General features: G+C 41.3%; 1 protein-coding gene across 9 annotated transcripts in view; it reads right to left on the minus strand.

The window, feature by feature from the left end:
* Positions 1–251: 251 nt before the first annotated feature.
* LOC115102969 (dystrobrevin alpha-like) overlaps positions 252–22,537 on the minus strand; it is a 30,719-nt gene continuing 8,433 nt past the window's right edge. For 3 of the 9 annotated variants that reach the window (XM_065005685.1, XM_029623464.2, XM_065005684.1), the window contains exons 5-22: positions 21,987–22,072; positions 19,032–19,186; positions 17,675–17,780; positions 17,023–17,189; positions 16,639–16,763; positions 15,369–15,452; positions 14,983–15,066; positions 13,449–13,544; positions 11,565–11,652; positions 11,151–11,251; positions 8,315–8,428; positions 6,825–6,921; positions 5,699–5,719; positions 4,835–4,994; positions 4,626–4,715; positions 4,450–4,534; positions 2,106–2,235; positions 252–1,834 (exon numbers count right to left, since the gene is read on the minus strand). In XM_065005685.1, the coding sequence (XP_064861757.1) occupies positions 1,784–1,834; positions 2,106–2,235; positions 4,450–4,534; positions 4,626–4,715; positions 4,835–4,994; positions 5,699–5,719; positions 6,825–6,921; positions 8,315–8,428; positions 11,151–11,251; positions 11,565–11,652; positions 13,449–13,544; positions 14,983–15,066; positions 15,369–15,452; positions 16,639–16,763; positions 17,023–17,189; positions 17,675–17,780; positions 19,032–19,186; positions 21,987–22,072 (1,840 nt within the window). In that variant the 3' untranslated portion in view covers positions 252–1,783. Of the gene's footprint in view, positions 1,835–1,947; positions 1,987–2,105; positions 2,236–4,449; positions 4,535–4,625; positions 4,716–4,834; positions 4,995–5,698; positions 5,720–6,824; positions 6,922–8,314; positions 8,429–11,150; positions 11,252–11,564; positions 11,653–13,448; positions 13,545–14,982; positions 15,067–15,368; positions 15,453–16,638; positions 16,764–17,022; positions 17,190–17,674; positions 17,781–19,031; positions 19,187–21,986; positions 22,073–22,537 lie in introns of all 9 variants that reach the window. The other 6 variants (XM_065005686.1, XM_029623471.2, XM_029623475.2 and 3 more) reach the window with 6 other exon arrangements.

Raw genomic sequence — 22,537 nt, forward strand, 5'->3', positions numbered from 1 at the left:
ATCTAGCAATGGTTGTCTGCTTTTTTTGTTCTAGCTGGGATGGTATGTGATGAATTAGAGGCCGTGAGCTGTCAGCAGTGAACTAGTGTCAGATAATAAATGTGGAGCAGTAAACCACGCCTATGGGAATTCATAGTGCTAGCCCAGAATACAAACTGATGTGCTCCATTTCACCATTGTTTCAGTTGATTCCAGGCTATGCAGTGCCAGGTGCCTTTCATAAGTGATGGAAAAAAGAAGCAAGAAAGAGCTCATAGAGACAACATTCTCATGTTGTGTCAATTCTTTATTATGCATCATCACCAACATGCAAAATCACTGATATGAACTAGCTCGAAAATCATACTACATATATTTCACACATTTATGATTTCAAATTGGCTTGCACCTGGGTAACATTTTACACACACAGATCTCAGGTATCAAGAGTGTGACTGTGAGTGTCTTTGAGTGTATGTTTGAGAGAGATTTGTGTGTGAGTGAGCAGAAAAAATGCAAATAATTTGGTCAGAACATTTAAATGAAAAAGCAACTTCAAAATCTATGGTAAGACAGTAGATATTGATTCTGAAACATGGGAAACAAACAATGTTCTCCGTTCTTGCAAGTGTAAACCTTTGAAACTGAAGTGCTATGAACAATGTTTCCATTCTTTTCTTCTTTAAGGTATTGTACTTCCTACTCCAATTTCATGTCTGTCATCACATCTTTAAATCTCAAGCAGGTATTAATAAAATAAACTCAACTATAACTCTTCATCAACATATAGCTATTAGTTAACGAAATCCCCCAGTAGACAATATCACTTTCCAGCATCAGATTTATAAAAAGTTCAGCTTGTTCTTCCTATACGGTCTCATTCGCTTAGTATCACCTACAGGCGCAATACACCAGGTGGAATTCAGTTAAATATGAAATGTGGCAAACACAAAATGCAGAAGACATAAATAACATTGTCCTTCTGCCACAAAGTTCTTACCTAATATAGCTAGTACTATTTAACTACTATATTTATGGGTGAATTAAACAATGTCATTTTGACAGTGATGAACATTTGCATTTTAACAGTGGCAGAAACAATGTTAGCTACATGTTGCATTGAAGGTTTGTCTGTACCCCATCCAAAGGTGAGCTCGGCTAATCAGCTAAGGCAGTGCACACAATATGAGATATGTCAAAAGAAATACATTCTCTGACAAGCCACTCTTTCAATTGGTTAAAAGCAAAGATAAAAGGTCAAACAACACATACAAAAGCCAAACAACACCAGTAGTTAAAAATCCTTGGACTGGTAGGCCAACCTGGTCATAGCGGTCAGACATACTATAGCTAACCTCTAGGTTATAGACAGTTGTGCCTCAGTTTACACATACACCAGGTTAATATTTGGATTCAAAAGCATCTCACTGAAACACAACGGCCTGGTTTGTCCACCATACACCAACAACATATACTTTCACAATTCAGCTCTTACCTAAACATAATATGATTAAAAATCAACAAATACTTCCCAATAAAGTTACTTGATTTTATGGCACCGGTGGTATAATAGACAGCTCTGTTGTTATATGATCTCTCCATATCGGTTCACAGTATTCACTTAAATATGCTGTTGGTTTTAAAAATAGATCTTTACATAATATAACTATGTATTCTATTGTTGGATTTAGCAGTGTCATAACTTTGATCCTTCCTTCCTGTCACTTCTTCTTCAGCTTGACTTGGAGATCATGCATGCTCGCAGACCATCATCTCCTCATAAGCCTCTCAGTGCCTTCTCTTCTCATCCATCTTCCAGTGTTTTTCTACTTATGTTGCTTCGCATATTGTTTACCTGTTCAGAGGATAGGGAGTTAAATACTCTGCCCATCTGAGTTGGCATATAGTGTAGTGAGAAATTGTGAGAAGATGTAGAAGACCACAGAGAAATTAATTAGGCTACTTAACCACAAAACTGGTTCAGCATGGTCATTGCTGCAATGTCACCTGTATAGCACCAGGAACATAGCCAAGACGAAGAGAGAAGATTTCAAAGAATAATATTAGGAATATGTTTTGTAATGCACTATTTCCCCTCATTTTAAATATATTTAACCATAGCTCACCATGCTGGTTTTCTCTTGCTCCTGTCTGTGTTTTAGTAGTTCCTCCATCTTCAGCTCATCCTCCAGCACCTGAACCAGATCGTTCTCATAGCACTCCTCCTCAACTCCACCAGTGTTCCTGCCACCAACACTATGGAGGTAAATCCAACATTACCATACTAAAATATACTATATATGATTGTGCAGCCTTTATAGATTCCTAGATCTGCTCCAGTGCTTGACGTGGACTGAAATTAGGTGCCAGTACTCATTTTGGGTGCCGGTACCATTTATATTCAGGTGCAGAAACCCCTCAATACTTTTGAGCTAATATTCTATATGAGGTGCAAGAACTCAGTTCCGGTGAGCTTCTGCCCAAGTCAAGTACTGATCCACATACTGCATACTGCATCAAATCAAACTTTATTTGTCACATGCGCCGAATACAACGAGTGTTGACCTTACCGTGAAATGCTTACTTACAAGCACTTAACCAACAGTGTAGTTCAAGAAGAGTTAAGAAAATATTTACCAAATAAACTCAAGTAAAAAATGTAAAATAATAAAAAGTAACACAATAACATAACAATAAACGAGGCTATATACAGGGGGTACCGGTACGAGTTAGTAGGCAGGGATGAAGTGACTATGCATAGATAATAAGCAGCGAGTAGCAACAGTGTACAAAAGAAATGGAAGGGGGTGGGGGTCAATGTAATAGTCCGGTGGACATTTGAGAAATTGTTCAGCAGTCTTATGGCTTCGGGGTAGAAACTGTTAAGGAGCCTTTTCGTCCTAGACTTGGTGCTCCGGTACTGCTTGCTGTGAGGTAGCAGAGAAAACAGTCTATGACTTGGGCGACTGAAGTCTCTGACAATTTTATGGGCTTTCCTCTGACACCGCCTAGTATATTGGTCCTGGATTGCAGGAAGCTTGGCCTCTGAAGCGCCTTATGGTCAGACACCGAGCAGTTGCCATACCAGGCAGTGATGCAACTGGTCAGGATGCTCTCGATGGTGCAGCTGTAGAACGTTTTGAGGATCTGGGGACCCCTGCCAAATCTTTTCAGTCTCCTGAGGGGGAAAAGGTTTTGTCGTGCCCTCAGTCGTGCCCTCACGACTGTCTTGGTGTGTTTGGACCATGATAGTTTGTTGGTGATGTGGACACCAAGGAACTTGAAACTCTCGACCCCACTCCACTACAGCACCGTTGATGTTAATGAGGGCCTGTTCGGCCTGCCTTTTCCTGTAGTCCACAATCAGCTACTTTGTCTTGCTCACATTGAGCTGTAGTCAATGAACAGCATTCTCACGTAAGTGTTCCTTTTGTACAGGTGGGAAAGGACAGTGTGGAGTGCGATTGAGATTGCGTCATCTGTGGATCTGTTGGGGCGGTATGCGGATAGATTTAGCTCGTTTGGTAGGCTCGCGTCACTGGGCAGCTCGCGTTTGGGTTTCCCTTTGCAGTCTGTAATAGTTTTCAAGCCCTGCCACATCCAACGAGCATGAGAGCCGGTGTAGTAGGATTCAATTTTAATCCTGTATTGATGCTTTGCTTGTTTAATGTTTCGTCTGAGGGCATAGCGGGATTTCTTATAAGCGTCTGGATTAGTGTCCCACTACTTGAAAGCGGCAGCTCTAGCCTTTATCTCGATGCGGATGTTGCCTGTAATCCATGGCTTCTGGTTGGGATATGTACGTATGGTCACTGTGGGGACAACGTTGTCGATGACTTCTTTAATATTAGACATCGCACACCAGCTGTTATTGACAAAAAGACACACAACCCCACCCCTCGTCTTTACAGACGTAGGTTCTCTCTTCTGCCGGTGCATGGAAAATCCCGGCAGCTCTATATTATACGTGCCATTGTTCAGCCACGACTCGGTGAAACATAAGACATTACAGTTCTTATCCTACAGTTGGTAGGATAATCTCAATCGTAGGTCATCAATTTTATTTTCCAATGATAGCATGTTAGCAAGTAGAATGGATTGCAGTAGGAGTTTACTCGCTTGCCTATGGATTCTCAGTAGGCAGCCCGATCTGCGTCCTCTTTTACTCTGTCTTTTCTTCACGCAAATGACCGGGATCTGGGCCTGTTCCCGGGAGAGCAGTATATCTTTCTCGTCAGACTCGTGAAAGGAAAAAGCTTCTTCCAGTTCATGGTGAGTAATCGCTGTTCTGATGTCCAAAAGTTATTGCTGGTCATAATAGAGGGTAGCAGCAACATTGTGTACAAAATAAGTAAATAAATAAGTTACAAACCATACAAAAATCTAGCAAAATAGCACAATTGGTTATGAGCATGTAAAACGTCAGCCATCCTCTTCGGCGACATCTATACAATGGCATACTGTATTTACCGTGGTTTAGTGGTCATCTGTGCTAGAAGATCAGAAGTGGGAGAGGAGACCAGTTCCATGTTGCTCTCTGTCTCACTTCCAGCCTCTGACGGAGACAACACAGTGTTAAACTGTTGAAACGATGAGCAAAGTATACTTTCAAAAGTCAGATAGAAACAGTGAGACTATAGTATCACCTGAATTGAGCTCTTTAACCAATGAAGACATGGTGTTGGTGATGGAGTCAGCAGCAACGAGAAGGTCATTTCTCAAGTTTCTCCTGGGGCCTGGAGATAGAACAGAGCCTCTGTGAAGACTGTGGCTCTCCAGAACCAGAGTAGGCCAATCCACTCTCATCTGTAAAGTTGTGTATGTGTGTGTGTGAATACATGCATGTGTGTATTACCGTGAGCAAAGGCCTCCTGCACGTCTCCTCCCACACCCATGAGTGAGTCCTGAGGGGTGTGAGTGGGTGTGGTGCCGGCAGACTCTGACTGGGTTGGCATGGGGATGGGCCGGCTGACTGCGTGGCTGGGGGATGAGCGGGGGGAGCCAGGCCCTTGAGTCTGAAACAGGAAGTAGGGGTTTTAGTGTGACTCTAGGTGTCCCTTCCTGTCACTGTTTCAGTAGTAGTAGTAGTAGTAGTAGTAGTAGTAGTAGTAGTAGTAGTAGTAGTAGTAGTAGTACACCAGTGCAGTAACAACCAGTGATTATCTAATGTTGGTGGAGCTATTTTTATACTGAATGATTCTGTTATGAATCTCTATAGGTCTGTATGGGGAAATTAAAGTGGGGATTGTAGCTTTGGTCAAGAAAAGCTCACGGTCCTACTCATCATCACTGCTTAAAACCTCCAATAATTATATGTTATCATTCCCATATGTCAATTACAATGTTATAAGACCCAGTAATAGAGCAAAAAAAATCCTCAAGTTCAGACCAGCTGTGCTGAAAAAGCTGTTAGGTTATGCATATAAAAAAAATATTTTTAAAATACATCCATAAATGGTGAGCAACAAACATAGCACACATGCCATAATGACTTGTAAGTTCATTTAGTAGCACTTTTCATGAAATCAAAATGATCTAAACATTTAACATGCTGTTAGTTCAACTGACTGCTGCATTTTCATTTCCAATGAGAGCTGATCACATATTGTCAGCAAAACCACAAACAAACACAATATAATCACATTCATTTGTCCTCAAGTCTCTTCACATCTCTTTGAAAGAAGCATTAGTTATTTTTAGGTTTTACAGACAGACTTACAGCTTGCTTCCTTTCCTCCTCCTGTTAAGAAAAAATGTTATTCATTTACTGTCCCAAAAAACACACAATAGCATAATCATTCAATGAAGACAATTTCTTTCACATGTAAAAACCTATTGGGATTTTCTGCCTTGGCCTAAAGCAAGTCTGATGCTAGCATTCTAATGCTAGGTAGAGCTAACTGGAATTGCATTGATCCTGATAGCCTTACCACTTAAGCCAGTAGAGTAAGCAGTTTATGTCAGAATTCTATCCATTATTGTTGTGACTGACTCCGGCTGAATAGTATCCTATATACTGTTTTATTATGTGAAAGTGATGTTGGTTGTATATTGTCAGTGGTCATAATCCTATGATCAAAACAATGTCCTTGGGTAGACAGACCAGAAGAAGGTCTGTTAAATCGTATATCTCGATATCTTGACATGGAAGAAATTGGGGAACACAAAGTCATTTTTGATAAAGACAGAGTTATGGGCTATGGTCAGAGGATGAGAAGGGAAGACCTATCAAGACCAGAGCAACACTTTAGGATTTACTAACACCAGGGAAGTTCCGCAGAGAAAGTTGAAGTGCGCCCTCTAGTGGGCAAATAATGAAATGTGCGTTCTATTTTCTCTCCTCCCCAGTCCCTCCAGCTAATATTTGTGGGCAAAAAATGCTTGATTTTGCAGCGGCAATTCTGATATTTAGCATGGTAATATGCAATGATTTTGTCCAATTTGTCGCAAAAAATGCACTGACGAGGAAACGTTTGTTGACGTTTGACTTGATTGAACCATATTGGCCCAGCGTCGTTAGGGTTTGGCCGGGGTAGGCCGTCATTGTAAATAAGAATTTATTATTTAACTGACTTGCCAAGTTAAATAAAGGTTAAAAAATAATAATTTAAAAAACGTGGTAAATGTGCGCTGATTGGTTGAATTTGCGAGCCCTCTTTTTGTACTGCGCTGCAGGGTCAGTTTTATGCAGAAATAGTGCGGTGTTTGGTACAATTTTCAAGCCCTCGCAAATACTTTTGCAAAAATGTTGCGATCACAGAATCGCGAATTCTAGAGGGGACTGAGTAGACCTATATTATAGTAGAAATTAAACTGTATGGCATGCATAGTGCGTTCTTACGCACCTTCAGCAGCAGCATCAGCTGCTCCAGCTGTACCATGAGTTCCCTGCGACTCTCCTGCAGAGCAGACATCCTCTGCTCCAGCTCATCTTTGCGTTGCCTGGTTGAGGAAAAACAACCATAATATATATATATATACACACACACACTACATGACCAAAAGTATGTGGACACCTGCTCATCAGACTTGTCACTCCAAAATCATGGGCATTAATATCGAGTTGGTCCCCCGTTTGCTGCTATAGCGAACAGCCTCCACTCTTCTGGGAAGGATTTCCACTAGATGTTGGAACATTGCTGCAGGGACTTGCTTCCATTCAGCTACAAGAACATTAGTGAGGTCTGGCACAGATGTTGGGTGATTAGTCCTGGCTCGCAATCAGCGTTCCAATTCATCCGAAAGCTGTTCAATGGGGTTGAGGTCAGGGCTCTCTGCAGGCCAGTCAAGTTCTTCCACACCGATCTCAACAAACCCTTTCTAAATGGACCTCATTTTGTGCACAGGGGCATTGTCATGCAGAAACAGGAAAGGACCTTCCCCAAAATGAAGCACAGAATCATCTAGAATGTCATTGTATGCTTTAGCGTTAAGATTTCCCTTCACTGGAACTGAGGGGCCTAGCCCGAACCATGAAAAACAGCCCCAGACCAAAAAGTGCTCTTCACTGAAGAATTTTGTCTCACCAGGGGTGATGGTCGGATTCACCATTATCGTTGAAGGAATGAACGTTACACCAAGGCCTGTACTCTGGAGCGGGGTCGATTTGGAGGTGGAGGGTCCGTCATGGTCTGGGGCGGTGTGTCACAGCATCATCGGACTGAGCTTGTTGTCATTGCAGGCAATCTCAACCTTGTGCGTTACAGGGAAGACATCCTCCTCCCTCATGTGGTACCCATCCTGACATGACCCTCCAGCATGACAATGCCACCAGCCATACTGCTCGCTCTGTGCGTGATTTCCTGCAAGACAGGAATGTCAGTGTTCTGCCATGGCCAGCGAAGAGCCCGGATCTCGATCCCATTGAGCACGTCTAGGGCCTGTTGGATCGGAGTGTGAGGGCTAGGGCCATTCCCCCCCAGAAATGTTAGGGAACTTGCAGGTAACTTTGTGGAAGAGTGGGGTAACATCTCACAGCAAGAACTGGCAAATCTGGTGCAGTCCATGAGGAGGAGATGCACTGCAGTACTTAATGCAGCTGGTGGCCACACCAGATACTGACTGTTACTTTTGATTTTGACACCCCCTTTGTTCAGGGACACATTATTCCACTTCTGTTAGTCACATGTCTGTGGAACTTGTTCACTTTATGTCTCAGATGTTGAATCTTATTATGTTCATACAAATATGGACACATGTTAAGTTTGCTGAAAATAAACGCATTTGACAGTGAGAGGACATTTATTTTTTTGTTGAGTTTATATGCACACACATTTAAATGTCCCTTTACATGGTCAGGAATTATTTTTTTTAAATAAACTTGATATGGGTCTACCTGAGAAGACGTAGCTCGGCCAGCAGAGTGGGGTTCTGTTGGGCGGTGCCCGTTGGCGGCTGGGAGGCCTGCTCGTGCTGCACTCGCAGGCGCTGGATCTCTTGCAAGATCTCTCTGTGACACACACGTACACACATGCCAGTTGAAGCTAGTATATCACATATGTAAACTTTCTGAAGTATAACTGAACAAAAATATAAACGCAACATGTAAAGTGTTGGTCCCATGTTTCCTGAGCTGAATTACAAGATCCAAGAAATGTTCCATAAGCACAAAAAGCTTAATTAACTCAAATGTTGTGCACACATTTGTTTACATCCCTGTTAGTGAACAATTCTCGTTTGCCAATATAATCCATCCACCTGACAGGTGTGGCATATCAAGAAGCTGATTAAACAGCATGATCATTACACTGGTGCACCTTGTGGTGGGGACAATAAAAATACACTCTAAAATGTGCAGTTTTGTCACACAACACAATGCCACAGATGTCTCAGGTTTTGAGGGAGTGTGCAATTGGCATGCTGACTGCAAGAATGTCCACCAGAATTGTTGCAAGATAATTTACCATAAGCCGTCGAAACTGAGGAGGAGTATTTCTGTCTGTAATAAAGCCCTTTTGTGAGCAAAAATTCTGATTGTCTGTCCCTAGCTCCCCAGTGGGTGGGCTTGGCTCCAAGCCCACCCATGGCTGCGCCCCTGCCCAGTCATGTGAAATCCATAGAATAGTGCCTAATTTATTTATTTAAATTAACTGATTTCCTTCAACGAACTGTAACTCAGTAAAATCGTTGAAATTGTTGAATGTTGCATTTTTATTTTTGTTCAGTATAGTTTTGTTTTGTGCATTTAAGATGGTGTGTTTTGGCTTACAGGTGGGGTCTAGGGACGGAAGGTAACCTCGTGGTTAGAGTGTTGGGCCAGTAACCAAAAGGTTGCTTGTTTGAATCCTCTAGCTGACAAGGTGAAAAATCTGTTGATGTGCCCTTGAGCACGGGACTTAACCCTAATTGCTCCAGGGTTGCTGTTGATAATGACTGACCCTGGCCGTGAACCACTTTAGGGGGAGTTGGGATATGCAAAAAAACAGATTTCCAGTTCACACATGCATATAATATATAAACTTGTACATGTGTGAAATAGGACATTTCCTAAGCACCAAATTATTATTATTATTATTATTAACAGCTAGCTTGACTATATTAAGTCTACCACAACCACATCAAGTAATTTGACTTGCTGTCAAATTGTTCTGGTACTACCATGAAAACAGGGCTACAGCCAAGGGCTGTCACTAGGGTTGGGAAGTATACCGTATTCCTCAGTATTTTGAAATGCTCATGGTATGATTTTCAATACCGTAGGAAAAAATGTGTGGTTTTGTTTTTGAATACATTTTCAAATGCGTACTTTTTAAATAAATACCTGCAGTCAACTTGTGCATTAAATAGATGAAGCAAATCGCATTTTTCATTTCACCTGTTAGATCATGTTTTATCGTGAAGCTTACCGGTAGTTCACCGAAACAGCTGTTGAGCCAGTCACGTGTGGTTGTTAACAAAGAAGCAGAACAGAGTCATATTCCCCTGCAGCGCAAGTTAAGGAGATGATCAAGTTAAACTTGTATGAAATTGACTGTTTTGTCAGCTATATATCTTATCACTATTAAGTTACCAAATAACTCATTAAGATGTACCAAATAAATTCTATCCAGCTGCGTACTTGGTTTTCTAACTTGCTAGCCAAGGGGCTGATGTTACCTTGCAAGATCAAGCTTCTTAAATCTTGGTAATAGTAGAGAAAATCCCCTCCTAGCTTGACATCCCTGCCGTATTGTATTTGTTTTGTGTGTGCAGCAAAATGTGAGTAAGTAGCCTTTTGAGAATCTTGAATACATTTATGAGCTCGTTAGCATTTACCTAGCATCCACTATATACTTAGTACTTGTTAGCATCTGGTTAGCTTTTTGGTTATAGAATTCTTGGGGGCTTTTTCCCCATGCGCCCGGCCTGTCACGGGAGTCGCTAGAGCACGATGGGACAAGGATATCCCGGCCGGCCAAACCCACCCCTAACCCGGACAACGCTTGGCCAATTGTGCGTTGCCTCACGGGTCTCCCAGTCATGGCCGCCTGCAACACAGCACGGTATCGAACCAGGATCTGTGGTGATGCAGTGCCTTAGACCGCATGCGCCATTCGGGAGGGGAGGCCCATTGGGGACTTTTTTTTTTTTTGTATCACCGGTAATACCGTATACCCGGGATGGCACAGGCACGGTATGAACGTGTATAATCGTGTAACCGACAAAACAACAACGTCACAATCGTGAAAATAATTTTAAAAGAAGGGGAGTTCAACTTTATATTCAAGTAGATATAGTTCACCCAATAGCAGTTTAATTTGTACAAGTGGGTAAAGTTTGGTGCAGTTCTGCTCATTTTACAAGCAGAACGGCATGGTCGGGAGGATATGCTTCATTTCCAAAAGTTCCAAGCGTTCAAAACCATTCATAAAGCTGTGTTGTTGCATTTTTTTAGTGTCGTAGCTAATTTTGAAAAATGCATTAGAAGTTCAAAACACTTTACAACCAATTACAATTATGATAATAACCGTGGCTATTTGCATGACAATTGACTGTTACCCAAAATTCCATAATTGTCACAGCCCTACTACAGCCTATTAGAATAACTTGCGACCACAGCTTGTGTGAGAAGCACATTGGGTAGAACATTAAGTAAGCTATCACCATTCTTGTAATTTGGCACGATTGGCAGGTTTGTGAAAAAGAGGCGAACAGAGAGAGAAAAGCGAATTCAGAGGGAATCCATCCCTGACCTGTTTTTGCTCTCCAGCTCGGCAATAAGCTGCCTCTGCTGCTTGTTGGCGTCCAGAGTGAAAGAGATGTCGTTGGGGACCCTCTGCTGCTGGGCTTGTTGCTGTAAAACACAGAGGCACATGACTTGATCATGACATTACCATAACACACAGGGACACATGACATTATCTATTGTACTGAGGTTAATCCTGCTGATGTCATTTCCTTATTCAAAGTTACTCATAAACCACCTCATACGCTTAGGGGCACAAGTTTTTCCTGACTGGGTGGCCTGACTCAGGGCCCACGCTCAACTTTTATCTTCAGAGACAGACAATTGGAACAAATGTGTATTTGTGCTGTGCACATAAAGATGTCAGGTTGCTATTCATGGTATTTTCTCCCTCTATGCCCTCAGATAGCATGCGTCTCACCACGGCGGCTCCGTCAGAGGCCAGTCTAGCAGCGTAGCGGGCGATGAGACTGTGCTCTTCATCCTGGTGGTTACTGCTCTCCAGCAAACTGTTTACAGGTGGAGAGAGGAGAGGAGACAGAGTCACACTTCCACCTATATATTTACCGCAGCCAAATATAAAAAGTAGTTCTGTACTGTACTTACATTACTGTATATACATTGGGAAAGAATATTTCATGGGAATTTCCTCATGGAAATGATAATTGGAACAGTGTGTCTGTGTGATTGTTTAGTTAAGTATAATGCACAGTATTTACATGCAAACACTGTTAGTTTGTTTGTCAATTGGTGATGCTATTTAGGGACAAATTATAGCCATTTTGCCAAAGCCTTAAAGCAGCTAGATACCAACGCACGTACACACACACACACACACACACACACACACACACACACACACACACATACTATACGCACTAAAGAACAACATTAAGCTTATACAAACGCTAAGGAAGGTAACATGCAGTTGAAACTGTAAGTATTTTCGAATCTGCAGAAAGATCTCTAAGATGATCCTACTACACAGAGTCAAGAGAGGCGGAGGCAGCAGGAGAGAGGAACAGCAAGGACTAAAGCAGATGATTCCAACAATCTTAGCACCCTTACAAAATAGTCCATTTGGATGGATGCTTCAGTAAACGGTCAGTAGCTTCCACTGGATCATTTTGTTAAGGTCTGAGTTTCCTTTCAGAGAAAAGGAACAATCCCAAAACTGTTGAAAACACTGAGATCTATTGTACAGCATTTATTGCAACTCATGAACACGCACTAGTCCAAGAATCTAAATCCAATCAAACTATTTAATGTAACGGCCCAAGTTGTTCTTAATAGAGGACAAACATACACAGATGTTCTCTGAAAAGAACTGACTACTGCCACTTATCAAAGCAAAGGAAAAGCAGCAAATTCCAAGCTGTCATCATAAGCACATTAAAATGACAATTCTAGGGCAGCAAACTAGATTTTTACTATGTGAAGAGCAAAACAAATGCAACTTTCTACAGCCCTGTAACAACTTAATGAGCAAGATAATGTTGATTTAGCCTTCAAAAATGATTGCTAAGTAGCACAACAGCTGGCAAAAGCATTATGGTGAATGAAAAAAGTGTTACATTTTCGAATGGCTTAGCTACATTATTGTATGTCAGCTGTTAAAAGACACGTCAATGGTTTGTGAATAGACACTTTTCATTTATTCTGCTTGATGTGAGTAGTGTATGCAGTATTAAAGCTTGTAGCTCCAATTAATAAAGGGAGAGCCGTGCCAGGGGTGGTGTAAATACAATGTGAATACAGTGCCTTCAGAAAGTATTCAAACCCCCTGATTTTTTCCACATTTTGTCGTTACAGCCTGAATTTAAAATGGATTACATTTAGATTTTGTGTCACTGGCCAACACACAATACCCCATAATGTAAAAGTGGAATTATGTTTTATCATTTTTTACTGTAACGGGGTGAGTGACTGGTTGCCCGGGAAGTCAGGAGAGCAGAGATGGGTGATAACAGGAGAACTTTAATATACACCCTGGCCCAAAGGCACAGGCGAGGAGGCAGCACAAAGCACAACCACGGTAACATGAACTGGATTAAACAAAACAAACAAACCTAGCACAAGCTAGCCTGTAGTGTAACACCCTACACGAAGAACAATTCCACACACGGACATGGGGGAAACAGAGGGTAATATACATTTAGTCTGATGAGGGAATGTGAACCAGGTGTGTGGGAAAACAAGGTGAAATTATTAAATAAGAATAAGTGAAGGGGTAAGAATATTTTCTGAAGGCACTGTAGCTCGTACTTTCCACTGTTACTTTACAGACAGAGGAATCCAGACTAACCATGACGTGGGGTTGTGTTGTAGGAGATTCACATACAACCCAATGAGAACATGTTCATCAGCCAGTCTATCGGCCACATCGAGACTGTAGTTTAACCTGGAACAGTGTAGGGTTTCAGAACACAAACACAAACGGCACACATGATGAGAACCGGACAAGAACAGGTCTGGAGAGAGACACAATGTCTTCTCAGTCTTTGAATGATCAATAGAAGAAAACACAAAACTGTGTTATGCTGTCCCTGTTGTATTCTCTTTAGATACTAATACTATGGATAGGAAGGTGATGCTGTACCCGTACTGCATTTTCAAATCATTTACAGTACACAGAGAGAAAAGAAAACATGCATTTATATCTCTAATCCTGTATTATAATCCCTTTATGGGAATTGTTATCTGAATAGACAGTGTTTAGGTTTTCAACTGTGAAAGTACTATGTCAAAACATTGAAAAACTGTGAAATGAATGTCAAAACATTGATATGTCGTTCATTTGACATTTTGAAAAATGTGCTAAATAACCTATAGCGCCAAGATGCAAAGCGTCGTCATGCACTAACTGCCACTCTGTCTGATAAAGCTAATGATTTCAATAAGATTGTCAAGACAAGAATGAGTGATTTTTTGCTAAGTACTGTTTGTTTACCACTGACTTACAAGACCAAAACCCCACCTTAACCACATCGTCAACAAATGACCCCGTACAACCTCTACTAATCATCACATCCACTGAAGGTACATATCTTTAGAAACCTGGCTCTACAAATGAGGTCAGTGTTTAAACCAATGGAGTCCTTTGTCTCTTTCCTTAAACTAGCATCAAGTACAGGTGCAGCTCCGATACATAGAGATGAGGACTCACTGACGCCAGATAACTATGCATGTAACTTCTCCTGTAAATTTCCCTGGCTCGCTCAGTGTGTGTGTGTGTGTGTATCTACCGTGCACTTGTACTATTCCTGAGTCCAAGGCTGACACTACCAGCCAGCGAAACAGAAAATAAAAGGATACAAAAAGTAAGTCAAAAGGAGTGTAGTTGTATGTTAATCATTGTAAAAAGAAACTTGAGAGAGAGACTCCAAGCTAATATTAGTGACTTGCAGAAGTTAGCTTCACTCTCCCAGGTAACGTGGGACACGTATGAAAATGACTGTAATAGAAGATACTCTACCCTAATGAATGGTCAATGGTCTTTGTTATACATGCACTATCTAGCATCTTTCAAATAGCCCCTTGAGTATCACTGTGTAAAACCATCTACACTGTAGGAAACCAGAAGAGTGAATGGCTCCACTGGGACAATGAGCACTACAGCGTACGCTCTACAATGACTATATCTACGTCTGAAATGGCACCATATTCCCTATAATAGAGCCCCACAGGCCTGAGCATGGTCAAAAGTAATGCGCTATATAAGGAATATTGTTCCATTTCAATTAAAGCCTATATCTATCTAAATTAGTTTGTGCATGCATTTGAGTCACCAAACCATTATCACAGGCAGTAGGCACCCTTGGGTCACTGGGTTTACTTACCCCCTTCCTTTCAACAGATCTGGAGCAGCCCTAGCCAACTGTTTTCTCTGCTCAGCTTCATTATTCTTGGTTTTATAAGGCAAGCTATTTACACCAGACAAAAGAGTGAGACCGCGAAAGGAGCAACACACACAAACACAACAATTGACCCAGGCACACACTCACACTCACACACACCTCCACCAACACTCTACCCTGTACCAACCAGCCAGATACAACCATACAGGTTTACAGAAATAAGGACTGGTTAGTAGAATGAATATGTATATGTGGACTTTCAGGGGACTTAAGTGGATGTAGTAATCTTTAATCATGATGAATATGTAGTCAGGTAACCTGATTCTGCATCAGGCCTCGTTGCAGTCTTTCTGATCTCAGATACTTACTTCTTAGTGGAGTAAGGGTTCCCTGACGTGGGCATGGAGTGGGAGAGCATGAAGTCATTGGTGCTGTTCATTGGTCTGGGAGGCCTGTGCAGGAGACAAACTTTATCATGTTCAAACAGCCAACATGACAGAGAGTCTGTGTGTGTGTGTGTGTGTGTGTGTGAGAGAGAGAGAGAGAGAGAGAGAGATAGTGTGTGTGTGTGTGCCTGTGTCTTTCTGATCTAGGTCTCAGAAGTCTGACGGAGCATTGAATGGGTCTGGGGAGTCAGGGCAGTTTCTGATTGTGACAATATTGTTATGTAAACAATGCGTGGGTGTGGATTCCCTCTTCACTCATCCAAAGGTCATTGACTCCTCATAATCTTATTGTTTACATGACCTAAAAAGGTATTCACATGTGGCACAAAGGAGAGTTGGGATAACTGATGCAGAAATCGGTAGTAAACTGCACACAAGTAGGTTGTGCTAAAACTGAAGTGACTTTCAGGAGCTATAGGGCATAGTATACTGTATAAGGACAAAATAATATTGTACTAGCTACTAGTAATATATTACACTACCTTCTATATTACTTGAGTTGATCTAATTAAATGTACTACAGGCATATTCTACATATTCTAGGCAAATATTCAAAGCAAACTTACCAAGTGTCTCTATTTTGCAGCAAGAAAAGAACAAAGACATGTGTTACGATCACCCATGCATGCACTACAAAGGCCACAGTGAAGTGGTACAACTGAATTCACTTCCACATGAAAAGGGTCTAGATGACCAAATCAATATTTGTCTGTCAGCCATTAGAATGAATTGCCACACTACAGACTGGGCTCAGCTTAGGCTGTTAAGGGTTTGTATAAGAATGTATCAAAGACATACTGTAGTTCTAGAAGACCTTGTCTTCATATTGTCTTTGTTGATTTTCCCACAAAAAACTGAGCAAAGATAAAACATCTGTTTTACCAATTGTGGTTATTCCTACCGCCTCATGAATTGATCATGTGCATCCGACAACTGACTGATTGTTATTACTTGAGTGTTAGAAGCATGTAGTGTAATGTATATAAAGGCAATTACAAAACATGTAGATATACAGTACGTACAATTCACAACGTTTCAACATTTACTTTGGGGATAAGGGGATAGTTAGGGATGATGGGATGGATGTGAAATGTATTGAAATTGAAAAGGAGGATTGTGCTATTGAATACAAGTTTTACTATGTTACTGTAGGAATATAATAGAATACCTACACAACTTACACCATACTTACACAATGTGGGCTAGGTTCAGAGGTTTCTCTGGCATGTCGGGAAACATAGGGTGTAAAGGTTCTCTGCTGGATGCACAGCTCAGAGACTTGCTGAGAGCATTAGATAACTTCTTAGCAGGCGATTTCTGGGAGAAACCCAAAAAGATGCTACGTCTGATTTCGAGAGGGCAGGGAGAGGCACTTAAAAACAGAGTAATGACTTTCAAAAATGTGATACAGGACTTGATGTCATTGACCAAAATGTAAGAGAATTGAATCACAGTCTCATCACCATCCCCATAGCACTGCATTGGGTGAAGCAAAGCAGAAATGGTTGCTGCACTGGCTGGCTGGCCTGATGCTGTCACGCCCCCCTCTCTCTCCCCACCCCATCACCCCCCTTACCCATGACGTGTACTCCTTCATTTGGTGCTGGTTGCTATGGGAACCGCTGGCATGCCCCCTCCAGAAGCAGTCCTGACACAGCTGGTAATTATGACATTGCTGGCAGCGGTAGCGGAAACCCATCATACTCTCACTGTGGCAGTAAGAGCACTCGACCGGGTGGAACACTGCAGGGGGCATGGCACACACACAAACACGTGCATGCACGTACACATACACATACACACACACATGTGCATATATATACCACACACACAGACACACACACACACACACACACCAACGGTTGTTGATACAAATACATATTTGGTGCAACCAATATCTTTATAAAAAAACAATGGCACTGGGATGTTTTGCAGGTCTATTAGACAGCATTCTTTTGATTTACATCAAATAAGGGAGGGTGTTCTGTGATCATCAGTGTGTGTAAGACTTTAATTCTGTTGTCAGTTCCTTGTCATTCATGAGGGGTTGGGAGGTGGGCGATGGTGGAAGGCTGCGTGTGTGTGCTCGCGCTCGGGCATGGGTTCCTGAGCGCGAGCTCTGTATGTCTACTGTGTAGTGACTCAATGCGATGATATGAGACAAAATTACCTATCATTCCTACCCGCAGCCATCCCATGAATGTGTTAAATATGCTGTGGTGGCTCACCATTCTCCACATTAGCCAAGCGATGCATGAGTGGTAACCACACCAGACACTGAGGAGGAGGGTCTGACATCAGCGTGTCCAGGAATGTGTTGAGGGAGACCTTTTTCTGTCAACATACAGTAGAGGATGGGGTTACACATCAAATACAGGTTTGGCATATGGGGTAGTACTAGAAAGAAAATACAGTAATATGATGGGATGTTTCATACACAATTACAACATCCACCCACTATACAGTATCTATACCAATAGCGTGTTGTATACAGTGCATTCAGAAACTATTCAGACCCCTTCCTTTTTTCCACATTTTGTTACGTTACAGCCTTATTCATCGACCTACACACAATACCCCACAATGACAAAGTGATTTTTTATTTTTTTTTAAACAGAATTACATTATTTACAAAATTATTTACAAAATTGAACTCAGGTGCATCCTGTTTCCATTGATTCTCCTTGAGATGTTTCTGCAACTTGATTGGAGTCCACCTGTGGTAAATTCAATTGATTGGACATGATTTGGAAAGGCACACACCTGACTATAGAAGGTCCCAAAGTTGACAGAGCATGTCGGAGCAAAAACCAAATCATGAGAGCGAAGAAATTGTCCGTAGAGCTTCGAGACAGGAATGTGTCGAGGCACGGATCTGGAGAAGGGTACCAAAAAATGTCTGCAGCATTGAAGGTCCCCAAGAACACAGTAGCCTCCATCATTCTTAAGTGGAATAAGTTTGGAACCACCAAGACTCTTCCTAGAGCTGAGGGATCGGAGGAAAGGGGCCTTGGTCAGGAAGATGACCAAGAACCCGGTTGTTCACTCTAACAGAGATCCAGAGTTCCTCTCTGAAGATGGGAGAACCTTCCAGAAGTACAACCATCTCTGCAGCACTCCACAAATCAGGCCTTTATGGTTGAGTGGCCAGATGGAAGACACTCCTCAGTAAAAGGCACAAGACAGCCCACTTGGAGTTTGCCAAAAGGCACCTAAAGGACTCTCAGACCAAGCTTGTAGTCTCATACCCAAGAGAACTCGAAGCTGTAATCGCTTCCAAAGGTGCTTCAACAAAGTACTGAGTAAAGGGTCTGAATAGTTATGCAAATACGATATTTCATTTTTTTTTTAAATACATTTGCAAAAATGTCTAAAAACCAGTTTGCTTTGTCATTATGGGGTATTGTGTGTAGACTGATGAGGAATAAAACAAATGTAATCAATTTTAGAATAAGGCTGTAACGTAACAAAATGTGGAAAAAGTCAAGGGGAAAAAGTCAAGGGGTCTGAATACTTTCCAAATGCACTGTACATTCAATTTACTTGAACATTGATGTTCATTTTTTGTGTAGATGGGACTCTCACCTGTTGTGCAAAGCAAGTTCTTGTGGCTTGCTCAGTATAGCCAAAGGAAGGTGCCTCAAAAACAGTCATTGGTAATTTGAGAACTTCCCTCAGAAACTGGTCAAATTGGGAGTATACCATTATGCCACCAGGGTCTGATATCTGTGAAAAAATATCTGGGCAGAAAATGGGGGGGCTTACTCCAAAATATATAATTAATTGATCAAATTAATTGTCAGCTGTCACCATTGTTAGCTAATTGCAGCAATAGGCAGTGCAATCACTGAAACAAAAACTAAAACAAATGAGAGCTGGGTAGCAATCCGTAGTAATTACCACAAAACATAAGCTAAAATGCCCTAACCTATCATTTACTTTCCCTATGAGTAGCTGTGGCTGCTCTGCTGCAATAAATTAGTGGATTATGTAATAAGCCCTATCCTTTTTATTATAAATAATTACTTCTCCCAGCCATGAATAGTTATTTGGTATTTGTTTCATTATTTGTCCATTGTTGATATAGTCCAAACCTAATCCCAATTGAGATGTTGTGGAAGGACTTAAAACGAGCAGTTCATGCTTGAAAACCCCAAAATGTCACTGAGTTAAAGCAGTTCTGCAGGCAAGTGGGCCAAAATTCCTTCACAGCGACGTGAGAGACCGATTAACAACTATAGGAAGCATTTGGTTGCAGTCATTGCAGCTAAAGGTGACACAACTCGTTTTTGAGTGTAAGGGGGAAATTACTTTTTCACACAGGGGCATTGGGTGTTGCATAACTTTGTTAATTAAATAAATATAAGTAGTATATCTTTTTTTGTTATTTGTAAACTCAGGTTCCGTTTATCTAATATTAGGTTTTGGTTGAATATCTGATAACATTCAGTATCAAAAATACGCTAAAATGTAGAAAATCAGAAAGGGGGCAAATACTTTTTCACGGGACTGTAGTAGGCCTATGATACGTCAAAGGGACTGTAGGCCTATAATACGTCAAAGGGACTGTAGGCCTATGATACGTCAAAGGGACTGTAGGCCTATGATACGTCAAAGGGACTGTAGGCCTATGATACGTCAAAGAGACTGTAGGCCTATGATACGTCAAAGGGACTGTAGGCCTATGATACGTCAAAGGGACTGTAGGCCTATGATACGTCAAAGGGACTGTAGGCCTATGATACGTCAAAGGGACTGTAGGCCTATGATACGTCAAAGGGACTGTAGGCCTATGATACGTCAAAGGGACTGTAGGCCTATGATACGTCAAAAGGACTGTAGCCTACTGGTCAGATGGGTTAAATGGAAACTGAAATCTGAACACTGACTGTAGGTCTACAACCTCTCACATAGCCTTAATATTAACTCCCTCAGAATGAAACATTTCTTGCAGTAAAATGATACACCAAATGTGGGCTACATTTTAACTCGGGAACAGGCGTGGAGAAATTTATTTCTTTTGGCATCTTGAGAGAATGTGAATGTGCAGTTAGATATTGTCTGTGGAGGTGCTATCTTAATCAGCATCATAAAAGCTGATCATATTGCAACCACATAAAATATGCATCCAAGCCAAACTGAAATCTTATCAGAAACATGTTGGGTCATTTTCACAGCTTTCTATTTCCTTACAACCGGTCAAACTGATGTCATTTGGAAATGTTCCTAAGAAAATATTTTCCGTTTTTTTTAGGGTTATTGCATTTTCTCCCTGGTCCCTAAACATCTATGAAAGAAGCAGAGATGACAGAGCAAACTTGACCAATCTCAACTAGATTGAAGCTTTCATTCTATCGATCTTTTACATTATTCTGGTGAGCAAGGGTTTATTTAGTCTTCTAGGGCAACATACATTGAGTATACAAAACATTAAGAAATCTTTCCATTACAGACCAACCAGGTGAATTCAGGTGAAAGCTATGATCCCTTATTGATGTCACTTGTTAAATCCACTTCAATCACTGTAGATGAAGAGAAAGCGACCGGTTAAAGAAGGCTTTTTAAGCCTTGAGACAATTGAGACATGGATTGTGTATGTGTTCCATTCAGCGGGTGAATGGGAAAAACAAAATATTTAACCATGTGTTGGTTTGATACCATTCCACTGACTCCGCTCCAGCCATTATCACAAGCCCGTCCTATCCAATTATAAAGTGCCACCAGTGCATTGAACGGGGTATGGTAGTAGGCACCAGGCACACTGGTTTGTGTCAAGAACTGTAACACTGCTAGGTTTTTCAATAATGGTCCACCACCTAAAGGACATCCAGCCAACTTGACACAACCGTAGGAAGCATTGGCGTCAACGTGGGCCAGCATCCCCGTGGAATGCTTTCGACACCTCGTAGAGTCCATGTCCAGACGAATTGAGGCTGTTCTGAGGGAGAAAGGTGTGCGTGCAACTCAATAATAGGAAGGTGTACTTAATGTTTTGTACACTCAGTGTATAATAAGAGAAGATAAGCTGCATGTATCTAATTATAGACAACTTGACAAACAAATAGCCTACCAAAAACGTCTGAAATTATATGCAACAACATATCTAAATCAGGCAAAGATATCCTGCACCCCCTTGTTAAAAAATCACTCCGCTCTCTGACTGTAGCCTACAGGGCATTTTCTGTCTTAGCAGGTTAGGGTCGGTCGGGTGCAGGCCTCAGATTTTCACTTTATCACATATAGTCCGGCGGTTGCAGATGTGTTATTAGCAATTGCGGGAGGGTGCAGGTGCACAAACAGCTGACCCACGCACCACTAATGCCCACATCATTCCAACACAGAAAATATGCTTTTTAGCATACTCAATTAGCATTTCTTGGAAGTAAAACTATTTCACTAATATTGTAATTAATTATAGGTCATATTTAATAGAAATCTGTAAACACTGGACAGTAATGTTGGGCAAATCATTCTCTGTAAATGATTCATTCATCTTCATCTTAATCTATAATCTTAAGAAATATTAACCATGTATCTTACATCTTAATTTATCCAAAATCTTCCCTCCGCAGATGGTTGCCAGGGCCATCTTCACAACAAAGACAGAGATTTTTCCGAGGCTTTCCCTAAAAGAAGAAATGTGTTTAGTATTTTTTCAGATTTGTATAATTTGTATAATTTGTGTATTTGTGAAAAAGTCAAGAATATGCAGTACAATGGTAATACCTGCAATAATCTAAACACTTTCACATTCAAGGTGCTACCCCTAGGATTTTTTTTTTGTATTATAATTTCTGAAAATGTCTATTAATATATCTGGCGCTAATAGTGGAATGATAGTGTTTCACAGTATGACTTACATTCTTTTGAATGGTTGTGATACTCGCCTATTGATTTCTCCCACCGGAGCAGCATCTGTTGTCAAACTGGGAAAGCTGTTCTGACTTTTTGGCTGTGTTATCTAGTGGAAATCGCTCTGTCATTTCCCGGTTGCTACAATTCTACACTGTTCGCTCAATTTCAGTTTATGTGAGAAAACAAGGTCAGAACAGCTTTCCCGGTTTGACAGATGATACTCTGGCAGGAGAAAT

This window comes from Oncorhynchus nerka, linkage group LG20, assembly GCF_034236695.1.
Source record: "Oncorhynchus nerka isolate Pitt River linkage group LG20, Oner_Uvic_2.0, whole genome shotgun sequence".
In the NCBI taxonomy this organism is placed as follows: Eukaryota; Metazoa; Chordata; class Actinopteri; order Salmoniformes; family Salmonidae; genus Oncorhynchus; species Oncorhynchus nerka.